Here is a 20,519-nt window from a genome sequence, read left to right as displayed (position 1 = left end):
ATTGGGACCTTAAGACTACTTTGTTAGGAAAGGCAGGTAGTAAATGTGGGGCTGTAGATCCAGTGCTGAACTAAGTCATTCCTTTCTAGGAAATGTAGTAGCAAGATAGAGTGTATGTTGGGGATGAGTGGGGAGTGGGTCCAAAAGAGTAGTTAGTTACATTTCTGCTGCTAACCAGCTGCGTGACCTTATACAAATGAATTGACCTTTTTGGGTTCTTCTACCCACATTTTTTTACAAAAAAGAAAAAAAAAAAGAACTCATGTTTTCCAAATTCCACACTATAATATTTTAATATTCTACAGTCTATATCTTACTAGAGTATCCTACCCCCAATTTCCCATAATGCTTTACTTTTGTGTAGTCCCTTTAGGGTACAACACAGTTATATGCATTAAAAAAAAACTTACCTGCTTGATGATGCTGTATCTAAGGTTTAAATCTAATTGTTCTGGGAAGATCTAAATACAAAGGGCCAGTTTTAGCTCCTTTGGGAAAATTTAACCCAGAGATATCATGCTTTTCCTGTGGATCTCCAGTTACCTGAATTCATTCCTAGGATCTTTTAAAAACCCTCCTGGGGAAAACACACACACACACACACACACACCAAAAACAAAAAACAAAAAAACCCAACAACTCCTCCCGTCCCCCTACACGCCCCCCCCCCCCCCCCCACACACACACACACACACACAAAGTTGAAATTACAAATCCCATGAATCAAGGCTGGGAATAGACAATATTCCCCTCCAGTTCCCTTGCGCCCCCCTTGAGTGCATTCTGCCAAAAGTCAGGTTGAGGCATCCTGCAATATGCCTGAGAGAAACCATGGTAGTTTCGTCCAGGCTTTTAATCGGTGCTCTCGCTGGGCTCCTTTAAATCGGTGCTGAGAGTGAGGAAAGATGCTGAGCGACGCAGACAGGATGGGCGTGGGCCTGGACATCACCTGTTCCGCGGCGGGCATGCGCACTGCGAGGGGGCGGGGCGCGGTGGGCGGGGCCGACGGCGCGGGGCTGGCGCGGCTCACATCTGCTTCTCCCCGGCTCGGGTCGGCGAGGCAGCGGCGGTGGGGAGTTGTCTTCTGCAAAGGTTGCCTGGCGTTGTCCAACATGGAGGAGGCACCGGCCGCGGCCGTCACCTGCGAGCGGGACTAATCCTCGCCTGTCGTTCCGGGTAGCGGCGCCCGGCCCGAGCCCAGGACTCCGCTGCTGCCTGCACACCCCGCTGCGGACCCCGGCTCCGGTGGCTCCTCGGGCCGCCGGCTTCCTGAGGGGGACGGCGCCAGGAGGGAGCGCGGCGGCTCCGAGTCCCCCCGAACCATGGGCAATGAGGCGAGCTTGGAAGGGGAAGGGCTCCCCGAAGGGCTGGCGGCGGCAGCGGCGGCGGCCGCCGGAGGAGGGGCTGGCGGGGCGGGGAGCCCCTTGCACACCGTGATCCCGGCCGGCATGGAGGCGGATCTGAGCCAGCTGAGCGAAGAGGAGAGGAGACAGATCGCTGCTGTCATGTCAAGGGCGCAGGGGCTGCCCAAGGGAAGCGTTCCCGCGGCCGCTGCGGAGCCGCCTCCCATGCACAGGCACGCACAGCATGCTGTATATGTCCGGGCATATATGTACAGCTTCCCTTGCACATATGTGTCAGCACGGCAGTACATATATGTCGTCTCCGTTCATTTTACTCTCCCGAATGGGGTGGCGTTAAAGAAATCATAAGCCTTCTTTCTGATGGGCCGAGTAAAAATGATGCATTTGTAGACTTTCTGGTGGGATAGTCAAGGGTTGCATTCTTGGAACTGTGATTTTAGGTTGTGATTTTTGGCCTTTTGGAACCTTTTCCCTCTAGGATGGCGAGGAGAGACGCCCTCCCGTGTTTTTACTAATCTGAAAGTCTTCCATTATACAAAACGGATGTGTTGGGAAATGGATAGATATGGATATTTACCTGTCTCTGTTTAGACCTCAGTCATTTTGGGGTCTTTTTCTTTATAAATGTCTACATGTTTCTGTAACAATACCATTAATTCCCTGGAGGTGTTGTGTTTTGTCCTTCCTTCCCATCCACCCCCCAGAGGAGAACAGGAGCTGTTTAGGTAGAAGGTATAAAATGAATGCATCCTTTACATTCAATGTGGGGCCCTAAAATATGTTGTGGCATTAAACAGATGGGTTGGTCACAGCAGAGCAGGTGCTGTACATGTATTTCTGAATTGGCATATGCTATTTTTTAAACCACTGCTCTTTATATACAAAAAGTGCCTTACAGTTTATGGAAGAACATGTAAATTTGTGGTATCTTAAAATTAGTTTCCAGTACATACTTTTAAAGACAAAGCAGATAAATGACAACTTGCACAGGCAATCAAGTGCTAGTCTGTAATGTTAACGTGTTCATTTTCTTCTCTAGCTCTCCATTTTCCTTCATCCTAATAAATTAGTTGTTTTCTAATTAGTGTACTAAGAGGGTATAATCATTGTGCCAGCTCTGCCTTTATTATTGTAAACAAATCCTTTAACTTTCCCCCCTCCCATGGAGAATAGTTCTCTATTAGTGGTCCTGAAACCATTCTTCCTTTATGATAACTTAAGGGAAAACTACAATTTTTTCATTTGAAGTATTAGAAATATTACAGATCTGAATATATAGGTGTAGATTATTATACTGTACTTCATAAAATAAAAATATTTTAACTTAAGCACTATCATATAAGTATATGCAAATGATTGTGTCAAATAATTACAATGTTAAATTTAATATAGGAGAACTGTAAAATGAATTATGGATACATAAAATGTTTTATGACAATATTTTTCATATAAAATCCTAAAGGCCTAAAATCTATCAGGTAAAAACCCTATTTTCTTGAAATGAAACCACCACTGCTAGTTAAGTTAGCTCCTTATATTGACTATGTTTTTCTGTGTTTTTAAACTACTAATATATTGGGCTATTTCTTTGGTAAAAAGCCCTTTTTATCCATTATTCTAAGTAGTACAGCTATGTACTATTTTTCTCTACGGATGAAAATTTGACTTGGAAAATATTTTGAATGCTCATATACTAGATTTCCATAAGGTAATAATGAGGCACAATATTTCTATTAACCTTCTAGAAATATATGCCTGTTCAACAGTTTTTCCTAAGAGGCATAAGCAACAGGTTTAGCATGCTCCTTACAAATACCAAGAAAAGTGTGAGCTTTGATTTCTAAATTCCTAACTTTTCTTCTTTCAGAGGATGTCTGAAAAATATTTCAGCCTTTGTTTTATGCACTATTTGTATCAGATAGCATACTTTTAAACTCTCTATTAATAATTTTATGGTAGAATTTTTATTAGTAGGTAATTTATGGCTTCTTATTGGTTAAAGCTTCATCTAATTATATAAACAATATATTTCTAATTTTTGCAACTTATATTTTACTGAAAATTTTCTATAAGAGGCACATAATTTTTAGAAAATTATTATCCCCATAGGTGATAACCAAAAAAAAAAAAAAAAAAAAATACTTGGCTTATTTAAATATTTAGAAACACATTAATTTAAGTATATATGAGAAAGTATATGCAAATTATTTGAAGTTTTAAGAGATTAAGTGCTGTGAATTAGACACGGTTGGGTCTGATTTTTTAAAATCTTTTTAAGAAAGGGAACTAGGTTCTTATTTTGTTAATTTTAACTGACTCATGATAAATTATAAATGCTTCTCAGTCATATGTGCCTCAGTTTCCTTACTTCTGAATAAGGCAGGTGATACTTGTCTTACCTGTCTTGTAAAGTCATTCATTGTGAGGATCAATTAAAAATTCAGCAGGCCGTTTTAGTTTGAATTTTAATATGAAAAAACTTATAAATAAATAAAAGTAATATTAATATCAGTAGTGAATAGCACTGGCAGTGATGGCTACAGACAAGTTGTATGTTGAGTTATTCATTATTATGAATTAGTGTGATATGTCTATATTTTACATATGGGACAGTCAGTGCAATATAGTGGAAATCCCCCAGGAATCAAGACACCATATTTCTGTGACTAATTTTATAACGTTGGATTAGTTTCTTAGCCTCTTTAAGCCCTAGTATCCTCTACAGTATAAAAATGAATTCCTGTAGTTGCTTGTATTTCTAGTGTACAATTTTATGTGACTCAGCACATGAAATTAAGTGTCATTGCCTATTGTGCTACACTTAACAAAATATTTCAGCATTCCAACTGCTTTTACAATCTACTCTTAAATACATGTGTACCTCATTTGTAGATGAATCAGTTTCCTCCTGCTAACCTATAAAAGAAAATCCTACCCTGGGGATGACAGTAGTAAAATAGTGATATTGCATAAAGATGGGTAATTATAAGCTAAAAGTTACAGGTTACAAATACAATGTTCCTGGATTTTTGATTTGTCGTAGACCCAGGGAAATGCCATTTTATTACTTCTTCTACACATTCTTTATACAGCTACAGATATGTCATATGAAAAGACCAAAAACCACTTTTGAGTAGTAGAATATTTTATAAGAATTCTGAGTTTTCAGTTATTTTCTTTAGCATTCCTTTGAGCCTCCTCTACTGGACACTTCCTCACCTGTTTGTCTTTCTAGAGCAGCAGGCCAAATCCAGGATCTAAAAAGAATATGGCATGTTTCCAATTATATCTCAGAAGGCCTGTGGAAGAATTTGAAGTGGAAAGAATTCAAGAAACATTAATTTAGAACAATACAGAACTTGCCATGTTCATCATTCACTCATTCATCGTTATTCACTCATCAATCATGAATGCTCATTTACTAGTTAACAGGTTTGGTTCTAGTGGTGCAAGGATGAGTGAAACACATTGTCCAGGAGTTCATAGTCTAGTGAACAAGACACGGATTGCATTGTAGTCATTTTTCTTTTTAACAGAATAACTGTTCTACTAAACAGAAAATCACCAAAAGACCATAATTTGCTACGACAACTTTATATTTTTGTTTTGTATTGAGCCTACATTTTCTCTTTTTATATTTCATTTTTCCATCATCATTTATCCCCTCTAAGCCCTCTTCAATGACTATCACTCCAAGATTTCCATGTTTTGTGTTTATTTACATAATAATAGCAACTAAGACTAAGTTTAAATTGTAAGGCAACCTTTATAGCTGTTTAGGTATTTTTTTTTCACAAAGGGAGCCTACAATATTTAATACAACTTACATTTGTAGGAAGTCCATGAAATTATAATTTCTGATCCAAGCTGCTGTCTTTAAATTGTTTACTGTTATACATATTTGGTATTCATGAACTTTATTTTCTATTTGTTCAGTTAGATTATGTGAAATAATATCACAAAACAGTTAAGTGTAATAGTATTTCCAATAGAAGACAATTTAATTAAATTAAGAATAGATTTTTTTTAGTGCTCTGTTTAAATATACATTTCTAGGACTCTGAACAAGGAAACCAATTCAATAAAATGTCTAAATAATTACTTATAGTCACTTGTATAACGGAATCCCGAAGCATATGTCCTTCAAGGGAGTGATCCATTTTATTAATTGAATGTGAAACATTTCTAGAATAATATAAAGATCTAAACAGTGGAACTCTTTGAAAATAATATATTACAGGTTTACTATGGCTTTTTCTTTCATATGGATGAGAACACATAGAAATGCCTATAAAGAAACATTCAAAATCATTTTCCCCAAATGAAAATATGTGGCTATACATTTAAAAACATATCTTAAAATTGTTGGAGTTAATATGGGTAATTGATTTTACTTCCTTGTTTAAGGAAAGGCTTCAGAGATATGGCAATACCTGAAGTTTTATAACATTTTTACTGGAGGAAATTGCCAGAACTATGAATTTTATGTATTTATCTTCTATAAGAAAATCACTTTGTGTATACATTGCCATTTATAGATTATTTTCTTTCTGACCCTTTCCTAATGAGAAGTAATATTTCAGTGTTTCTTTCTACCATGCTTTACATTATTAACTTACAAATGATCTGAAATTTAAAATTTAGTCTGTCCATGAGCAGGTATATTTTGATAAAACAAATTAAAACCTGTAGAACTTTATTGTGATCATCTCACATTTTAAGTGCTACTGAATCACTGTTTTTCCCTCCATTTTTTCTATTAATTAAAAAGAAGTAAACCTTTTCCAAAATGAAAAAGCTACATATATTAAACAGAATACTTGAAATTTGATTTTTTTTTTCTAAAACTAATGCAGCATGTTTTTAGTTTCAAATTTATAAATAAAGAATGGCTTACTCAAAAAATTAATGTACTTGATTTTTGGCTAAAAGTATATATAAGAAACAATTATTTTAATTCTTTAACATAGTAATTTAAATTTGATCCTGCTACCAAAACTATTTTATATTATCCATCTTGTATATTTGTCTGTGATTTAAAAGATATTTTTCAAATTAATTACTTCTTACAGTTTAAACTCAATGCTAATAAGTATTAATAATCTAAGAATAACAATAGTATATGTTGTAGAAAACATTATTCAAGAAAATCATATATTTTCTTCATCTCAGGAAAGTGGCAGTACTTTTCAAAAGTGGGGTCACAGCTAGCTTGTTGCGTTTGGCACAGCAGGCTATATCTCAAGATGCTTTAAGCATCTATTGTTCCCTTGCAAACAGATCTCAGATTGAGAATTAACTATTAGAAAAAAAATAATTAAGTGATGTAACATTCTTCCACAAGACAGATGGAACTTTTTCCTAAAAATTGCTAATTAAGTAGAATTTTTCGTTCTATAAAGTTTAATATTTGATGGATATTACCTTTTTAGACAGAATAGGGTAAAATTGACTAGATGATCAACTTTACCAGAGCCCTTGTTAAGTGTAACCTTCTGTACTAGAAACTCCCCTGATGTCACATTGTGGGCAAACAACAACAAAAAAACAGTTGCAGCAAACTCCCACATTTTAAAATGAATATTTTTACTTATTAGTGCTGCTAGTATTTTGGAGACTAACATACTTTGGCCATATCTTGTGATGGAAAAGGACACATCCTATGAACGTGCATGTACTGGAATATAACGTTGCTGAGTTAATATATTTATTTAGGTTTTAAGTATGGCCAGATTCTATTAAGTGCAAATGTAAATTATTTTTATTATGAATACTTTCTGACGAGATATCTTAATTTTTCATCACTCATAGTAGTAAGTATTGTTTTCTTCCCCCTTTTCTTTGCCTTCCTGTTAAAAAATCTAACTTTCTTTATAAAGAAAGTAATAAAGGCATTAGATGTTTTAGATCACTTACAGGATGCTATAAAAGTGGATTCTACATATACTGTTATAATTTTGAGGATTTAAGAAAGTTATACCTTTTTGATATTGCTTTCAGTTGTGATAATTTTAATCATTTTCATTTTTTTGTTTTTGTTTTGTTTCACTCTTCTAGGAAACAAGAGTTGGATAGTAGTCACCTTCCAAAGCCGCCAGGAAAACCGCCGGACCCTGGGCATCCAGCTCATCCTGGTCTCAGTAAAAGTAGAACTACAGACACTTTGAGGTCAGAACAGAAATTGCCTGGAAGGAGTCCTTCCACTATTAGTTTGAAAGAATCAAAGTCCAGAACTGATTTTAAGGAAGAGCACAAGTCTGGTATGATGCCTAGCTTCCTCTCAGAGGTTAACCCTTTAAGTGCTGTCTCCTCTGTTGTAAATAAATTCAATCCTTTTGATTTGATATCAGACTCTGATACATCCCAGGAAGAAACTGCCAAGAAACAAAAAACAGCTCAGAAGGAACAAGGAAAACCTGATGGAATCACAAAACCTCCATCGCAACAACAGTCACCCAAGTCAATTCCTAAGCAGCAAGGACCTGTGAGGGCCCCGCATCAGCAGGATGGCTCCCTCAAATCAGTATCTTCTCAGCAATCAGAACAAATGAAATCACATCCTCCAGGGACTGGAAAGCCAATTCAGGGACCTACCCAGGCTCCTCAGACAGATCAGACAAAATTGCCACTCCAAAGAGATGCAACTAGGCCTCAGACTAAACAGTCAGACACTGTGAAGGGAGAATCCCTCAAACCCTTGCTGCAAAGCTCGTCCAAACCACCGACTCAGCAAACAAGTCCTGGAAAACCTCCAGCCCAGCAGCCTGGACCTGAAAAATTTTCCACGCCACAGCCTGGACCTGCAAAACCCTCAGCTCAGCAACCAGGGCCAGGGAAGACCCCAGCCCAACAGCCAGGGACAGCAAAGCCCTCAGCTCAGCAGCTGACAGAAAAACCCCCAGCCCAGCCACCAGGGACAACAAAGCCTGCAGCTCAGCAGCCTGGGCCAAAGTCTCCAGCTCAGCCTCCAGGACCAGCAAAGCCCCCTGCCCAGCAGACGGGGCCACCAAAATCCCCAGCTCACCAACCTGGGCCACAGTCTCCAGCTCAGCCACCTGGGCCTACAAAGACGCCTGCGCAGCAGGTTGGGCCAGTGAAGTCTCTGGCTCAGCAGCCTGGGCCAGGAAAGACTCCTGCTCAACAGCCTGGTCCAGCAAAACCCACAGCTCAACAGCCTGGCCCAGCGAAACCCTCAGCTCAACAGCCTGGCCCAGCGAAACCCTCAGCTCAACAGCCTGGTCCAGCGAAACCCTCAGCTCAACAGCCTGGCCCAGCGAAACCCTCAGCTCAGCAGCCTGGGCCAGCGAAACCCCCAGCTCAACAGCCTGGGCCAACAAAGCCCCCACCTCAGCAGCCTGGGCCAGTGAAACCCCCAGCTCAACAGCCTGGGCCAACAAAGCCCCCACCTCAGCAGCCTGGCTCAGCAAAGCCCTCAGCTCAGCAATCTACCAAACCTGTAAGCCAAACAGGAGCTGGGAAACCTCTGCAGCCACTGACTTCTCCATCTGCAGCCCAGATTCCAGTACAAGGCCTCCCTAAAACCATCTGTCCTCTTTGCAATACTACTGAACTTCTGTTGCATGTTCCAGAAAAGGCCAATTTTAACACATGCACTGGATGTAAAACCACTGTGTGTAGCCTCTGTGGTTTTAATCCCAATCCTGATATAACTGAGGTGAGTGCATTTATTCAGTGTGTCCATGCTCTTAAACCGTATTACCATCTTCCACAAAGGATGTTTCACTTACTGCTGGTATGATAGGATGGCATTGTTTTCCTCTGGTTCTTTCCTTCTTTCCCTCCTTCTTGCTTCCTCTTTATCTCTTCTGCCAATTGCAAGTTAGAGTTTTTAGAAACCTTTTCTTCAATAATAAGCCTAAAATATTGCCGCAATTTCTGATATATTTGGCATATAAAGCAAATATGAATTGATTGAAAGATGCTGCACTCTGTAAGAACCACAATATTTATTATTTAGTATATAGTGTTATTACTTTAGTTTTAAATTCATGCTCCTGCTTACCAAAATTATGATACTCTTACTTGGGATCATATTTGTGCTGGAAAACAAGTTTTCCAATTCTTTTTTTTTAATTTAATAAATCTTTATTGTTCAGATTATTACAATTGTTTCTCCTCCCCCCACCCCCCCATAGCTCTCCTTCACCCGGTTCCCACCCCACCCTCTGCCCTTACCCCACCCCCACTGTCCTCAACCATAGGTGTACGATTTTTGTGCAATCTCTTCCCGTACCCCCCTCACCCCTTTCCGCCTGAGAATTAATCAATCCACACCCAAACTATGCCCCTGATTCTATTATATTCACCAGTTTATTCTGTTCCTCAGATTTTTAATTCACTTGATTTTTAGATTCAATTGTTGATATGTATTTGTTGTTCGTAATTTTTATCATTACTTTTTTCTTCTTTCTCTTCTTAAAGAATACCTTTCAGCATTTCATATAACACTGGTTTGGCGGTGATGAACTCCTTCAGCTTTTTCTTATATGTGAAGCTCTTTATCTGCCCTTCAATTCTGAATGATAGCTTTGCTGGGTAGAGTAATCTTGGTTGTAGGTTCTTGCTATTCATCACTTTGAATATTTCTTGCCACTCCCGTCTGGCCTGCAAAGTTTCTGTTGAGAAATCAGCTGACAATTGTATGGGTGCTCCCTTGTAGGTAATTAACTGTTTTTCTCTTGCTGCTTTTAATATTCTCTCTTTGTCTTTTGCCCTTGGCATTTTAATTATGATGTGTCTTGGTGTGGTCCTCTTTGGATTCCTTTTGTTTGGGGTTCTGTGCACTTCCTGGACTTGTAAGTCTATTTCTTTCACCACTTGGGGGAAGTTTTCAGTCATTATTTCTTCAAATAGGTTTTCAGTATCTTGCTCTCTCTCTTCTTCTGGCACCCCCATAATTTGGATGTTGGTACGCTTGAAGTTGTCCCAGAGGCTTCTTACACTATCTTCAAATTTTTGGATTCTTTTTTCTTTTTGCTTTCCCGGTTGAGTGTTTTTTGCTTCTTTGTATTTCAAATCTTTGACTTGATTCTTGCGGTCCTCTAGTCTGTTGTTGGGTCTCTGTATAATATTTTTTTATTTCAGTCAGTGTATGTTTAGTTTCTAGTTGGTCCTTTTTCATATCCTCGAGGGTCTCGTTGAATTTATTGGCCTTTTCTAGAAAATTCTTGAAAAACCTTATAACCGTGGTTTTGAACTCTATATCCAGTCGTTTGTTTTCCTCCATTTCTTTAATTTGTGATCTGTTTCTTTGTCTCCGCATTTTCATTGCTTCCCTGAGTTGGTTGGGTGGCTTTGTGTGCTAGGTGTCCTATATGGGCCAGTGATTCAGCCTCCCAGTTACCTGAGGTGGACACTCTTGGTGCACCCCTTTGTGGACTGTGTGTACAGCCTTGTTGTAGTTAAGTCTTGATTGTTGTTGGTGTCACTGGGAGGAATTGACCTCCAGGCCAATTGTCTGTGAGGACCCGCTGTGTCTATAATGGAAGAACTGCTGTGTTGGAGACACGCTTAGGGGGAAGGACTTGCTTCAGTGGGGCTTTAGTGCTCACTGAGTCTGCCTCTTGAATGTGTCACTTATGGATGTGAGGAGTTGAAATCTGTTGTCATCTCACACTGACCACTAGATACACTAGCTTCTGGATCTCCAATGGGATGCTGGTCAGCTACTGTCTGAGGCCACTCAGCAGGAGGTACAGCGAGAACTACAGTTTTCTCCTCTTTGCTTGGGGTTTGGAGGTTTTGGAGCTGCAGTTTGTTTGGTTAAGCTGTGATAGGGCAGGCCATTTATATGCAAAAGCCGCTGCTTGGAGCTTGGGTGGGTTTGTAGATTGTTCGGGGAGGGGTCTCAGGGAGTCACTAGGCTAGGGCGTGACAAACAGCAATGGCTGCCAGTCAGCCATCTCTGTGTTTCCGCGTTTCCAAGTCCCCTCATCCTGTACCCCAGCACAGTAAACAATGATTGCTGGGCGCACCTCTGCAAGAAAGTCACCCTCACTTTCCGACCCAATGGCAGACAGTCCAGCTTCTCCCCGTAGGAGTTTGGGTTCCCAGCGTCTCCCCAGAAACTGGAGTTCAGAGTAATCGGGAGCTTGTCTCCCTTCGGGTTGAAAGAAGCAGCTGCACCCAGACACCTGCCGCCAGCCCGATTCGCCTGCCTCTGTACCTCAGCTTTTCAGCACTTGTGCACCTCTCAATGCTCTTTTCTTTTTCCTTCTAGTTATAGAACTTCCACTCAGCCAGCTTTCCCGTGGTTCTGGGTCATAGACGTTTTGTCTTTTAGTTGTAGTTTTAAAATTGTTGTGTGAGGCAGCAGTTTAGGTGTTTACCTATGCCACCATCTTGGTTTCCAAGTTTTCCAATTCTAATAGAATTTTAATGTAAAGTTCAATACATTTTTTCAAACCACACATCCCTTTTCATTGACAGAAATTTGGGTATCCCCTATGAGGGCATGCGTCCCTCATTAGTTGAGAGTCATTAATAATAGCATAAGTCAGTTCATAAAATGAAGAAGTCATTAGAGAAGGTTCAACATTGATGGGTGTCCTCTCAGAAGGACCATAGTTTATATTTCAAGTCTTTTGGCAAGCCTTGTTGACATATCAAATTATAAAGGAGCTGGTAGTGCCACAAATGAAATCAAATTGTTTATTCTGAATGAGGATAGAAAAGTAATTTTCAGCAAGTCAAGGTAAAAACTTGGCAACATTGGTGGGGGTGGGACAAAAAGCACCAAATAGCCAAAAAACTCAGAAATTCTCTGGAGTTAAGAAGTAATTCAATGAAGATAAGATAATATCATAAAATAAAGTGAGAATAAAGATGCTTAGCATCTAAAAGAATATATTTTTAAAGAAATCTGGTAGCCCGGGTAGGCACAGAAATGGTTTAGTCTGTCAGGAGGACAGCTGTTGGTGGGCTGTGTACATTATGTCTGGAACAGCCCAGGAAAAAAACAAAAATGACAGCAGGCAATGAAGGATTATGTGATTTAAATACCCCTGAGAGGGGAGACTTGTGTACCTTTTTTATAAAGGAAATCTATTTTATGATAACAACAGGAATGAGGATTGATAGCTATTATGTTAGTTTGGATACTTATGGTGATAAAAGATGAAAATGATGTGCATTTAAAATGCGACAACCTCTTGTTATTTTCTAAAGTGTCTTTTAATCAAAAGTCATATTGAGTACCTTAACTTTTTAAATAAGTCATTCTTTAATGATGAAGTTTCAATTAATAAGAACATCTGCATTCAAGTTATGGAGGAAATCAGATTATAAGTAGTTTGTTTATGTATTTATGTATTTTTAAATGTTGATAAAGGTATATTTCTACCCATAATAAATGATCTTATAGGAATGTCCAGTAATAATGACTTCAAACAATAGATTATTACTTTGTAAAATATTTTCTTTGTTTTTATGGCAATTTATAAGGCATAAATATGCAGTTGAAAACTCAAGCCACATACACGGTGGGGCACAAGTAGGTTTACAGTTGTGAGTATGCAAAACACAGAATTTATTCTTGTATTATTATTTATTAATTATTGTATTATCTTCCATATAAAAACCGTAAATCCACTTTTGTCCCATCCTGTATATTATTTGAGTACATACCATATGGAAGACATTTTACTCTATATTTTGTGGGATATAAAAATAACTAAAACATAATGCTGATCTTAACATGATCAAAATGTACTAGGTTAGATAATACATGCACAAGGAAATATACTAGGTGGTAAAATGATGATGGCTGTCTTACGGGTAGGAAGTGTCATTTTCAATGGGCGAGATTAAGGAAAGCTCAGTGGAGAAAGTGGCTTTTGAGCTTGGTATATAAGGCTGGATACTGTTTCTATAGATGAAGAACAGGAAAGGCTGTAATGATTTCGTCCAAGACCTAGAGCCAAACTATTGCAGGCAATATTTACAGAATCAGGGATAAATCTAGGTTGACTGAAGTGGTGGCAAAGAAGAAACAGGCAATGAGATTGGAGAGAAGTTGAAATCAGATTTTGGTCTTCCACTATGAGCAGGTAGTGATGGGCATTCTGCTTTATGAAACTTAACTTGACTAATGTAGTCATACCTTGTGGGCATGGCTGGTGAGCGTGGCTGGTGGGTGTAGCAGAGGTATGGTCAATTTGCATATTACTCTTTTATTAGATAGGATATATATATGTATGTATGTATGTATGTATACATATATATGTAAATTTGTGTGTGTGTGAAGAGTAACTTTGTATAGGGCTTTATAGTTCACATAGTTCTTTCCTATTTGTTTTATCAAAATTCAATTTCCAAATAATTCTATGGGCATATATTTTGTTTTCTCTATTATACTAATGAGAAAACTGGTGTCCTAGTGGTTACTATGGTTAGTTTACTTTCAGGATCACCCTGATAGTAAATAGCTAAGCAGAACCCAAGCCAAATCTTCTGATTCCAAGTCATGGTGGGAAGAGAGATAAAGTGCTATGAGGTCAAAGGAAGAAACCATCATGGTCAGCTGGGGGTGTCACCACTGTTTTAGTGAAAACAAATATTTGAGCTGGGACTGTGAAGATTAATAAGAATTTGGACACACATGAAAGGTGTTGGGAATGTGGGGGCTGGTAGAGGGCCTCACTTGTAATAAAGGACACATCCCCATATTGATGAGATGAGCTTGCATGAGTCTTTTACACTTTGTGTGACAGTGACATCATTTGAAAAATAATAACATGTTCTCTGTCAAACACATTGGGTTGTTAGGAGGATTAATTGAACATTTGTATGAGGAAGTGTTTTATAATATATGAAGTGCTTTTCAAGTTGTAACATAATGTGACATGGATATTCTACCTTAAATAGATTTGATTCTGGAAGTTACTCTCAATTTGTTTTCTACATAAATACAGCATCATAAATTGCTGGCTTCTGAAGTTGCCATCAAAAGCCATTTGATCTATAGTGTTAATAATAACATTTCATTTTAACTTTAATTTTTCCCCCTCTAAGGAAAAATGCAATCCAAGTTCTAATTCTGAACTCTAGGAATGCATCTTCCCTAATCCTGTTCACCAAATGGCCAGTTCCTCAAACTACTGAATTATCAGGAGGTCAGAGTTGGGAAGTTTAAGCTCTGGATGGAGACTGAGAGCCTCTGTTTTAAGAGAGATAAGATAGATGAAATTTTAGGAAAGATATCCACTTCTAAACTGTTAAATATATGATGAGAGAGTTAACTTCTTTGCATCTTCCAAGGAAGACCGTACACTCTGGGTATAATCATCCTGAAATATTCAGATTGAGTGTACAGATTTTCCATGCAAGACAGGAAAAGAGGCTGAACCTTCTGTAACATTTTATGTATATGAATTTATTGTTTTCAAGTTAGATATTTATATGCAGTAACTCAATATTATTAATTTTGTAGACTTCGGGTAAAATAGAATATTGGTCTCTTGTATTACTCCTTGAAAAGACTAGGAGAATTTCTCTGATATTTCTTGTTACTAACATATCAGAATTATGACTACATTTGCTTATGAAGATCCTGGCTCTTAAATGACTGCCAGGTCTCCGGGGGAAGCACTGGAAAGATACCAACACTCAGAGAAGAGCTTTAGGGAAGGGAACTTGTACTTCCTTAACTAAATTGGCCAGTTTTCCCCCACCCCTGCCACACACACACACACACACACACACACACACTTTAGGCCACCTAAATTTCTGTGTGAGGAGGATAGTGTTTAAATTAACTATCCTCTCTGGTACTGTCAAGATGCATGCTTCCATGCTTTTCCAAATAAACCTCAAGAATAAACTGGTTCCAAGACTAGACTTTTGATGCCAAGAGGAGTATATAGCTATATCTCTTCTTGCCAGTTCATTAATGGAATAGACCTCAACAATGCAGGCTCTCTCTTTGGGATTACTCTCTGATACAAAAACAGTGTTTGCTTTCTAATTAGTAACAAAAGCATTTTATTGTTGTTTTTGTTATTTTTGATCTATTTGTCTCTTTTGATGTGTAGCATGGGGCACAATAGATTTAGGGATAGATTTAAAGACTTGTCCCTAATGTATGATAATTCTCCTAGCTCTTATGAAATTTTGTAATATATGAAATGATTTGTCATTTTTCTGGATGTTGATAATGAACCAATTTTTAGTGATGGAAGTTTTCTTTTTTTTTCTTTCTAATTTTTGATATTTAAATTTATTTACTTAATTAAACCCTTTTTTGTTGTTGTTAATCCTCACCTGAGGATATTTTTCCATTGATTTTTTTTTTTTAGATAAATCTTTATTGTTCAGATTATTACAGGTGTTCCTCTTTTTTTCCCCCTAGCTCCCCTCCACCTGATTCCCCACCCCACCCCATGCCCTTACCCCCCGCCACTGTCTTCATCCATAGGTGTAAGCTTTTTGTCCAGTCTCTTCCCGCACCCCTCACACCCCCTCCCCCCTGAGAATTGTCAGTCCACTCCCTTTCTATGTCCCTGATTCTATTATATTCACCAGTCCATTCTGTTCTTCAGATTTTTTATTCACTTGATTTTTAGATTCACTTGTTGGTAGGTATGTATTTGATGTCATTTTGTTGTTCATAATTTTTATCTTTACCTTTTTCTTCTTCTTCCTCTTCTTAAAGAACACCCTTCAGCATTTCATGTAATCCTGGTTTGGTGGTGATGAACTCCTTTAGCTTTTTCTTGTCTGTGAAGCTCTTTATCTGACCTTCAAATCTGAATGATAGCTTTCCTGGGTAGAGTAATCTTGGTTGTAGGTTCTTGCTATTCATCACTTTGAATATTTCTTGCCATTCCCTTCTGGCCTGCATAGTTTCTGCCGAGAAATCAGCTGACAGTCGTATGGGTGCTCTCTTGTAGGTAACTAACCGTTTTTCTCTTGCTGCTTTCAAGATTCTCTCTTTGTCTTTTGCCCTTGGCATTTTAATTATGATGTGTCTTGGTGTGGTCCTCTTTGGATTCCTCTTGTATGGGGTTCTATGTGCTTCCTGGACTTGTAAGTCTATTTCTTTCACCAGGTAGGGAAAGTTTTCTGTCGTTATTTCTTCTAATAGGTTTTCAATATTTTGCTCTTTCTCTTCTTCTGGCACCCCAAAAATTCGGATGTTGGTACGCTTAAAGTTGTCCCAGAGGCTCCTTACACTATCTTCATATTTTTGGATTTTTTCTTTTTGTTTTTCTGGTTGGGTGTTTTTTGTTTCCTCATATTTCAGATCTTTGGTTTGATTCTTGGGGTACATTGATCTACAGTTGAGTTTCTGTATATTCTTTATTTCAGACAGTGTATGCTTAATTTCTGACTGGTCCTTTTCCATTTTTTTGGCATTCTCATTAAGGTCCTTGAAGGTCTCACTAAGCTCCTCAGAAGTCTCATCAAGTTTCTCGGCAGTTTTTAGAAGATTCTTGAGTAACCTTATAAATGTGGTTCTGAACTCTATGTCGTCCAGTAGTTTGCTTTCCTCCATTTCTCTCATTTGTGACCTGTTTCTTTGTCTCCACATTTTGCTGCTTCCTTGTGTTGATGGAGTGGCTTTGTGTGGTAGGTGACCTATAGGGGCCAGTAGTTCAGCCTCCCCAATCACCTGAGGTGGACGCCTTTGGTATACCCCTTTGTGGGCTGAGTGCAAAGTCTTGGTGTAGTTAAGCCTTGATTGCTGTTGGTACACTGGGAGGAATTGACCTCCAGGCCAGTTGGCTGTGAGGACCTGCTGTGTCTATAATGGAAGAACTGCTGCGCTGGAGACACGCTTATGGTGCAGGACTTGTTTCAGTGGGGCTTTGGTGCTCACTTAGTCTGCCTTTTGAATGTGTCACTTATGGATGTGAGGAGTTGAAATCTGGTGTCTCACACTGACCACTAGGTACACTGGCTTTTGGATCTCCAATGGGGTGCAGGTCAGCTACTGTCTGAGGCCACTCAGCAGGAGGTACAGCGAGAACTACAGTTTTCTCCTCTTTGCTTGGGGTTTGGAGGTTTTGGAGCTGTCTGACCCGGGCTGCAAGTTTGCTAGGTTAAGCTGCGATAGGGCAGGCCATTCATATGCTAAAGCTGCTGCTTGGAGCTTGGGTGGGTTCATAGATTGTGCAGGGCGGGGTCTTAGGGCGTGACTAGGCTAGGGTGTGGCAAACAGCAATGGCTGCCAGTAAGCTGGCTCTGCGGCTCTGTGGCTCCCACCGTGTCCCCGCGTCCCGCACCCCAGCACAATAAACAATTGTTCCTGCCCGCAGCCCTGCAAGCAAGTCTCCCTCACTTTCCGACCCGATGGCAGACAGTCCAGCTTCTCCCTGTAGGAGTTTGGGTCCCCTTCGTCTCCCCAGAAACGAGTTCGGAGTAATCGGGAGCTTATTTCCCTTCGGGTTGAAAACAGCAGCGCTCACAGTCACCCGTCGCCAACCCGATTCGCGCGACTCCGTACCTCAGCTTTTCAGCGCTTGTGCACCCCTCAATGCTGTTTGCTCTTTCCTTCTAGTTGTAGAACTTCCACTCAGCCAGCTTTCCCGTGGTTCTGGGTGATAGACGTTTTGTCTTTTAGTTGTAGTTTTGAAATTGTTGTGCGAGGCAGCAGTTTAGGTGTTTACCTATGCCGCCATCTTGGATCTCTCCTCGGAAGTTTTCTTTTGTCATAATATTTTTGATTGTTATTGCCCATATGTTAATAATTCTTTTGGCTGAATCCAGATATTTAATTAAACAAAAATGTGACCATATCTGAACAGCCAGAAAAACCCAAAAAGCATTCACACCTAAACTTGCATATAAACTCTCTCCATATATTAAAAAAAAAAAAAAAAAAAAAACAAGAAAAAAATCACCAAAAAAAAAAATGACTGAAATTCTTCAGATTGGTCAAATGGTTTAACTTGCCACCTCTTAGGTGGATAGGCCTACTACTTCTTCCATTTATAGTAAGAGAAACTGGGGGGAGAGTGGGCATATCTGTTAGGAATTGCTGGTGAGAAGAGACTAGAGCTATGTGAAATGTCAGGAGGCTGAAACCTATGGAGAAAGAAAACCAGTAAGACATTTTTGGTGGTGGAATAGCTTAAAGAATTTTTAGAAAAGTGGAGAGTCTTTGTTTAGTTGCTTGCTATTTTAGCAGTAAGGTCAAAAGATTGAAAGTATAGTAGTTGCTGAAAATGGGAAAGATCACCAATAACATAAGATGACATGTTAAAGATTCTTAGAAGATAGGAAGGAGGGGACAAAAAAAAAAAAAAAAGCGCCAAGGAAACCACTGTACAAGTGGGTTCCTAAGAGAAACCTCAGTGAAATTCTAAGCTTGATGTCAACATATATAGAAAGCAGTAGTGGGTTGTGGGTAGTGATCACACAATAAGTTGAAGAACTGCAGTAGGAAAAATATATGACAAGCGGACTCTTTTCTAATCTCCAGTCGGAAGACATGGAGTAGGGAGAAACCTTGTTGTTTTTCCCTTCAGGCTGATGCCAGAGAATTGTCCAAATGAAGGGATGAGCTGCTTGAGGAAGGACCCTCATGCGAAAAATAGGGCCTTCAACAGAAGCTTAAAAGAAGTAATGCTCTTCTCCCACAACAGAGTGATATAAAGGAAAAAACAACAGACTACTCAACCAAGAGTCGAATGTACTACATCTTTTAGCATCTGAGTAAAGCTGTCCTTACTTGGACTCCAACCCTCCACCATTCTATTTCCTCTCACTCAAAGGAGAGGACTAATGAGAAAGCAGACCTGTCCATAAATACAGAAAAAAAATGCTGTTGATTACCTATACTAAATAATGGAGACATTCACTATAAATGAATGGTTTGAAGATACTAAGGACATTTTAGCAATAATATCACATGAAGGACATAGATGAACTAGTGAAACAAAAGAAAAACAAAACATCTTGCCTCATAGAAAATAGTTCATTTAGGAAACATAAAGAACTTATAAAATTGTATTATTTCTGAAAAATATTTAAGAGGATAGTTCATCAATAACTGCCAGATTCAAATTTCAGTGGGCTGATAGAGGGTAAAAATGGGCCCACGCCCAGTTGATGGTCTGGAAAAGCAAGACCCAGAATTTCCCCAGATAATAGAGCTAAAAGACAATAAACAATTAAAGTACTTATTAAGCATCCACTATGTTCCAGGCACTCCTCTAGACTCTGGGGATATAGCAGTGAAAAAAAATAGGTAGAAAATCTTGCCTCATGAAACTTATTTTTTAATAAAAGTAACAAATAAATAAAACATATAGTGTGACAGATGATAATAGGTGTTATGGAGAAAATTGAATTAGGAGAATGTTATGGCACAGACTAAGGGAGGGGTAGGATGGGGTGGTAGGGTACCCTCCCTTCCATTGGTAGATTAGAGTATGGGATTTGATGGATGACTTGGAAATCTGGAATTTTTAGTGGTAACTAAAGGTCTGTCTCATTTGTATGTATAATCTTAACTGAAGCTGGAGATTTGAGGGTGGTTAGTGGTTGGTAAGGAAGGAAAGGGTAAGAATGTACTCAGGAATATGTAGAATTCTGAAATTCCCATCTTTACTCCTTCCTTTATTTTATTTTTTTTCTGTATTTATTTTTTTTTATTATATATTGGTTTCCAGTGTACAGCTTAGTGGTTAGACAATCATGTACTTTACATAGTGTTCCCTTGATATTTCCAGCACCTCTATTGGTACCACACATATTTATAACCATATTATTGACTATATTTCCTTTGCTTTACTTCCCCCTTACTCCTTCCTTTATTGATGTGGATGCCGGGATGGGACTTATCCCTAGTATGGAGAGCTCTTTTTAGACTGCTGCCCATGGAGTTGTAGACATTTTTGGGAGGTTGCTATCTATAACTCTGGGGCTCCCTTAGGACTCTGAGAGCTTTGGAACTCTAAGAGACATTAAAAATCATGGCGATTATATCTAGAGCTCTAATAGGAGTTCCAGAATCAAGACCACAGAGGCAAGCTCACAGGCGTCCTCAAACTACGGCCCACGGGCCACATGCGGCCCGCCGAGGACATTTATCCGGCCCGCCGGGTGCTGCTGCCTGTCCTGCTTAGCAGCCGACTCGTCCCGGGCCCGCAGTGCGCATAAGAATTTGTTCATAGTTTTTTTTTTTAAACT

General features: G+C 39.1%; 1 protein-coding gene across 6 annotated transcripts in view; it reads left to right on the top strand.

The window, feature by feature from the left end:
* The first annotated feature begins 1,170 nt into the window (after positions 1-1,170).
* The window catches only part of PCLO (piccolo presynaptic cytomatrix protein), a 309,161-nt gene continuing 289,812 nt past the window's right edge, over positions 1,171-20,519 (top strand). For 5 of the 6 annotated variants that reach the window (XR_013960307.1, XM_080663234.1, XM_080663230.1 and 2 more), the window contains exons 1-2: positions 1,195-1,576; positions 7,422-9,039. Coding sequence is in view for 5 of the 6 variants with exons in the window: in XM_080663234.1 (XP_080519360.1) it covers positions 1,323-1,576; positions 7,422-9,039 (1,872 nt within the window). In the remaining variant the exon portion in view is untranslated. Of the gene's footprint in view, positions 1,577-7,421; positions 9,040-20,519 lie in introns of all 6 variants that reach the window. The other variant, XM_080663233.1, reaches the window with a different exon arrangement.

The sequence above is a fragment of the Plecotus auritus genome (genome assembly GCF_963455305.1).
Source record: "Plecotus auritus genome assembly, chromosome: 4".
Taxonomy (NCBI): domain Eukaryota; kingdom Metazoa; phylum Chordata; class Mammalia; order Chiroptera; family Vespertilionidae; genus Plecotus; species Plecotus auritus.
Note: the sequence above shows the minus strand (reverse complement) of the source record. Positions and strands in the feature narration are given on the sequence as shown.